The sequence below is a fragment of the Mustelus asterias genome, unplaced genomic scaffold (assembly GCF_964213995.1).
Source record: "Mustelus asterias unplaced genomic scaffold, sMusAst1.hap1.1 HAP1_SCAFFOLD_2011, whole genome shotgun sequence".
Lineage (NCBI taxonomy): Eukaryota > Metazoa > Chordata > Chondrichthyes > Carcharhiniformes > Triakidae > Mustelus > Mustelus asterias.
In genome coordinates, this window is record NW_027591956.1 from 35,001 (window position 1) to 41,194 (window position 6,194).

The 6,194-nt window shown below is 58.3% G+C and overlaps 1 protein-coding gene across 1 annotated transcript; it reads left to right on the forward strand.

Annotated features, from left to right (window-relative positions):
• The first annotated feature begins 1,435 nt into the window (after window positions 1–1,435).
• Window positions 1,436–2,663, forward strand: LOC144489217 (A-type voltage-gated potassium channel KCND1-like). Its single transcript, XM_078207058.1, has one exon. It carries the CDS (start codon window positions 1,545–1,547, stop codon window positions 2,661–2,663), a length of 1,119 nt encoding a protein of 372 aa, XP_078063184.1. The 5' UTR covers window positions 1,436–1,544.
• The last annotated feature ends 3,531 nt before the right edge of the window (window positions 2,664–6,194 follow it).

A 6,194-nucleotide genomic window follows, 5' to 3' on the forward strand; every position in this document is an offset into this window, starting at 1 on the left:
AGAGAGAGAGTGTGCGAGAGAGAGAGAGTGTGCGAGAGAGAGAGAGTGTGCGAGAGAGAGAGAGTGTGCGAGAGAGAGAGTGTGCGAGAGAGAGAGTGTGCGAGAGAGAGAGTGTGCGAGAGAGAGAGAGTGTGTGTGCGAGAGAGAGAGAGTGTGTGTGCGAGAGAGAGAGAGTGTGTGTGCGAGAGAGAGAGAGAGTGTGTGTGCGAGAGAGAGAGAGAGTGTGTGTGCGAGAGAGAGAGAGTGTGTGTGCGAGAGAGAGTGTGTGTGCGAGAGAGAGAGAGTGTGTGTGCGAGAGAGAGAGAGAGAGTGTGCGAGAGAGAGTGTGTGTGCGAGAGAGAGAGAGAGAGAGAGGGTGTGTGCGAGAGAGAGAGAGAGAGAGTGTGCGAGAGAGAGAGAGTGTGTGTGCGAGAGAGAGAGAGTGTGTGTGCGAGAGAGAGAGAGTGTGTGCGAGAGAGAGAGAGTGTGTGTGCGAGAGAGAGAGAGTGTGTGTGCGAGAGAGAGAGAGAGTGTGTGTGCGAGAGAGAGAGAGTGTGCGTGTGGGAGAGAGAGAGTGTGTGTGCGAGAGAGAGAGAGAGAGTGTGCGAGAGAGAGAGAGTGTGCGAGAGAGAGAGAGAGAGAGGGTGTGTGCGAGAGAGAGAGAGAGAGGGTGTGTGCGAGAGAGAGAGAGAGTGTGCGAGAGAGAGAGAGTGTGTGTGCGAGAGAGAGAGAGAGAGAGGGTGTGTGCGAGAGAGAGAGAGAGAGTGTGTGAGAGAGAAAGAGTGTGTGTGCCTATGTCAGCTTGTGTGTGCGTGGAGTGAGAGAGGGAGAGTATGTGCGTCAGTATGAGTTTGTGAGTGTGGGCTCTCACTAATAAAGGGAGGCGATGGTCTAGTGGGATTATCGCTAGACTATTAATCCAGAAACTCAGCTAATGTTCTGGGGACCCGGGTTCGAATCCCGCCACGGCAGATGGTGGAATTTGAATTCAATAAAATATATCTGGAATTAAGAATCAACTGATGCCCCATTGTTGAAAAAACCCATCTGGTTCCTTCAGGGAAGGAAATCTGCCGTCCTTACCCCGGTCTGGCCTACATGTGACTCCAGAGCCACAGCAATGTGGGTGACTCTCAACTGCCCTCCAAGGGGCAACTAGGGATGGGCAATAAATGCTGGGCCCAGCCAGCGACGGCCGTGTCCCAGGAATGGATAAAGAATATGAGTGCATGCTGTGATACTCGGATCGTTCTCTGTCAGTTGTTCACTCTCTCCCTCGCGCTGGTTTCGTTTCAGCTCTGACCGTGAATCGAGATTGACGGTGGATCGTGGCTGGGGAGGCGGACGGAGAGAGAAAGAGACGGAGAGAGAGTTGCCTCTCCTGGTGTGGAACCTTCCAGCCACGCCGAGGATTTTCTCACTGCCCCTTGGTGCAGGCTGAGGAGGGGGTCGGGGGGGGAGTGCGTTGATGGCAGTTCAGAGGTCAGTGTGTCCCGGTGCTGTATGAATCTCTCGCTCCTCCCCTCTCTCCTCCTCCCCCCTCCTTCCTGTACCCTCTGGCCAGCATGGCTGCCGGTGTGGCCACTTGGCTGCCCTTTGCACGGGCTGCGGCAGTGGGCTGGCTGCCCTTGGCCAAGGCGCCCATGCCCGGCGCCCCGCAGGAGCGGAGACGCAAGAACGATGAGATGTTGGTGGTGAACGTGAGTGGGCGGCGATTCCAGACCTGGAAGGATACCCTGGATCGTTACCCGGACACCTTACTGGGCAGCTCAGAGAAGGAGTTCTTCTTCAGCGAGGACACGCAAGAGTATTTCTTCGACCGCGACGCCGAGATGTTCCGCCACATCCTCAACTTCTACCGGACCGGCAAGCTGCACTACCCGCGGCAGGAGTGTATCGCTGCCTTCGACGAGGAGCTGGCTTTCTTCGGCGTCATCCCGGAGATCATCGGTGACTGCTGCATGGAGGAATATCGCGACCGCAAGAAGGAGAATGCTGAGCGGCTGGCAGAGGACACCGAGGCGGAGAACGCGGGCGATGCCCCTCTGCCCCCCAACAGCACAGGCCGCCAGCGCCTGTGGCGTGCCTTCGAGAACCCCCACACCAGCACGGTGGCGCTGGTCTTCTATTACGTCACCGGGTTCTTCATTGCGGTTTCGGTCATCGCCAACGTGGTGGAGACGGTGCCGTGCCAGCCTCCGCCGGGGATTAAAAAGGCCATGACCTGTGGGGAAAAGTTCAGCCTGGCGTTTGTGTGCATGGACACAGCCTGCGTCCTGATCTTTACCTTCGAGTACCTCCTGCGGCTCTTTGCCGCGCCCAATCGCTGGGACTTTGTCCGTAGTGTCATGAGCATCATCGATGTGGTGGCCATCCTGCCCTATTACATCGGCCTGGTCATGCCCAAGAACGAGGATGTGAGTGGGGCCTTTGTCACCCTGCGGGTCTTCCGTGTCTTCCGCATCTTCAAGTTCTCGCGCCACTCACAGGGCCTCCGCATCCTGGGCTACACCCTGAAGAGCTGTGCCTCCGAGCTCGGCTTCCTGCTCTTCTCCCTCACCATGGCCATCATCATCTTTGCCACCGTCATGTATTATGCTGAGAAAAGCACCGAGGACACCAACTTCATCAGCATCCCGGCCGCCTTCTGGTACACCATCGTCACCATGACGACACTGGGGTGAGTGTCCGCCTCTCCCCATCCCGGGTCAACCCCCTCCCCATCCCTTCCCCCCCCCCCCCCCCCCCCCCACCCCCTACCTCCCCCGCCCCCGGCCCCAGGTCACACACCTCCCCTCCCCTCCCCGCCAGGGTCACCCACTCTCCATCCTCCCCACCCCCTCCCGCCCTCTACACCCCTCCCCTCCCCGCCAGGGTCACCCACTCTCCATCCTCCCCACCCCCTCCCGCCCTCTACACCCCTCCCCTCCCCGCCAGGGTCACCCACTCTCCATCCTCCCCACCCCCTCCCGCCCTCTACACCCCTCCCCTCCCCGCCAGGGTCACCCACTCTCCATCCTCCCCACCCCCTCCCGCCCTCTACACCCCTCCCCTCCCCGCCAGGGTCACCCACTCTCCATCCTCCCCACCCCCTCCGCCCTCTACACCCCTCCCCTCCCCGCCAGGGTCACCCACTCTCCATCCTCCCCACCCCCTCCCGCCCTCTACACCCCTCCCCTCCCCGCCAGGGTCACCCACTCTCCATCCTCCCCCACCCCCTCCCGCCCTCTACCGCCCCCCCCCCCCCCCCCCCGGGTCACACCCCCCCAGGGTCACCCACTCTCCATCCCTCCCTATCCCCTCCTCCCCTCTACCCATCCTCCACCCCCCCCGGGGCACCCCACCACCCCCACTCAGGGTCACCCACTCTCCATCCTCCCCACCCCCTCCCCCCCCTCTACCGCCCCCCCCGGGTCACACACCCCCCCCCAGGGTCACCCCACCCCATCCTCCCCATCCCTCCCCCCCTCTACCCACCCCCCTGGGTCACCCCCTTGCCAAGTCACCTCCCTCCCCATCTGCTCCATTCCCTCCCCCCCAAGGTGAACCCTCCCCCGAGTCACCCCCCTCCTCATCCTCCCCACCCCCTCCTCATCCTCCCCACCTCCTCCCCTCTACCCCCCCGCCCCCCCCTTGGTCACCGCTCCCCCCCCCGAGTCGCCCCACTCACCACCTTCCCCACACCCTCCCCCCCATCCACCCACCCCCATCTACCCACTCTCCCCTGAGTCACACCACTCCCCATCCTCCCCCCCACCCCTTGGGTGACCCCCCACCCCCACTAAGTCACCCCCCCCCTCCCCATCCTTCCCACCCCTTCAACCCCCTCTACCCACCCTGGGTAACCCACTCCCTCCCCCAGCTCATCCAACCCCCGGGTCACAACCCCACGCACCCCCCCACCCCCGCCCCCCCCCGGGTCACTCCTCCTCAACCTCTCCACACCTTCCCCCCTCTACCACCCAGGGGTCACCTCCACACCCACGAGTCACCCCTCAACACTCAGCCTGAGGGATTGAATCCCCTACACCCCCTCCCTATCTCCCTCACCTCCTCCAGCCCCTACACCCCTCCCTATCTCTGTAACCTCCTCCAGCCCCTACACCCCTCCCTATCTCTGTAACCTCCTCCAGCCCCTACACCCCTCCCTATCTCTGTAACCTCCTCCAGCTCCCTACACCCCTCCCTATCTCTGTAACCTCCTCCAGCCCCTACACCCCTCCCTATCTCTGTAACCTCCTCCAGTCCCTACATCCCTCCCTATCTCCCTCACCTCCTCCAGCCCCTACACCCCTCCCTATCTCTGTAACCTCCTCCAGACCCTACACCCCCTCCCTATCTCCCTCACCTCCTCCAGCCCCTACACCACTCCCTATCTCTGTCACCTCCTCCAGCCCCTACACCCCTCCCTATCTCTGTAACCTCCTCCAGCCCCTACACCCCTCCCTATCTCTGTAACCTCCTCCAGTCCCTACACCCCTCCCTATCTCCCTCACCTCCTCCAGCCCCTACACCCCTCCCTATCTCTGTAACCTCCTCCAGCCCCTACACCCCTCCCTATCTCTGTAACCTCCTCCAGCCCCTACACCCCTCCCTATCTCTGTAACCTCCTCCAGCCCCTACAACCCCCTCCCTATCTCTGTAACCTCCTCCAGCCCCTACACCCCTCCCTATCTCTGTAACCTCCTCCAGCCCCTACAACCCCCTCCCTATCTCTGTAACCTCCTCCAGCCCCTACACCCCTCCCTATCTCTGTAACCTCCTCCAGCCCCTACACCCCCTCCCTATCTCTGTAACCTCCTCCAGCCCCTACACCCCCTCCCTATCTCTGTAACCTCCTCCAGCCCCTACACCCCCTCCCTATCTCTGTAACCTCCTCCAGCCCCTACACCACTACAAAAGCAGGACAGAGAGCAAGGGAAGTCCAGATTAAACTGCATTTATTTCAATGCAAGAGGCCTGACGGGCAAGGCAGATGAACTCAGGGCATGGATGGGTACGTGGGACGGGGATATTATAGCAATTACTGAAACATGGCTCAGGGAGGGACAGGACTGGCAGCTCAATGTTCCAGGGTACAGATGCTATAGGAAAGATAGAACAGGAGGTAATAGAGGAGGGGGAGTTGCACTTTTGATTAGGGAAAGCATCACGGCCGTACTGAGAGGGGATATATCCGAGGGTTCGGGAACTGAGTCTATATGGGTAGAACTGAGAAATAAGAAGGAGGAAATCACTTTGAGAGGGTTGTACTATCGGCCCCCAAATAGTCAGCGGGAAATTGAGGAGCAGCTAGCTCCAAGAAAAATAGGGTGGTAATAGTCGGAGATTTTAACTTTCCCAACATTGACTGGGACAGCCAGAGTATCAGAGGATTGGATGGAGAGAAATTTGTTGAGTGTATTCAGAAGGAATTTCTCATTCAGTATGTGGATGGCCCGAGAGAGAGGGGGCAAAACCTGACCTCCTCTTGGGAAATAAGGAAGGGCAGGTGACAGAAGTGTTAGTGAGGGATCACTCTGGGACCAGTGACCATAATTCTATTAGTTTTAAGATAGCTATGGAGAATGATAGGTCTGACCCAAAAGTTAAAATTCTAAATTGGGGCAAGGCCAACTTTGATGGTATCAGGCAGGAACTTTCAAAAGTTAATTGGGGGAGTCTGTGGGAAGGCAAAGGGACATCTGGTAAGTGGCAGGCTTTCAAAAGTGTGTTAACCAGGGTTCAGGGTAAACACATTCCTCTTAGAGTGAAGGGCAAGGCTGGTAGAAGTAGGGAACCCTGGATGGCTCGGGATATTGAGGCCCTGGTCAAGAAGAAGAAGGAGGCACATGACATGCATAGGCAGCTGGGATCAAGTGAATCCCTTGAAGAGTAGAGGGGGTGTAGGAGTAGAGTTAAGAGAGAAATCAGGAGGGCAAAAAGGGGACACGAGATTGTTTTGGTCGATAAGGCAAAGGAGAATCCAAAGATCTTCCACAAATACATAAAGGGCAAAAGAGTAACAAGGGAGAGAGTAGGGCCTCTTAAGGATCAACAAGGTCATCTATGTGCGGAACCACAAGAGATGGGTGAGATCCTAAATGAATATTTCTCATCAGTATTTACTGTTGAGAAAAGCATGGATGTTCGGGAACTTGGGGAAATAAATAGTGATGTCTTGAGGAGTGTCCATATTACAGAGAAGGAGGTGCTGGAAGTCTTAAAGCGCATCA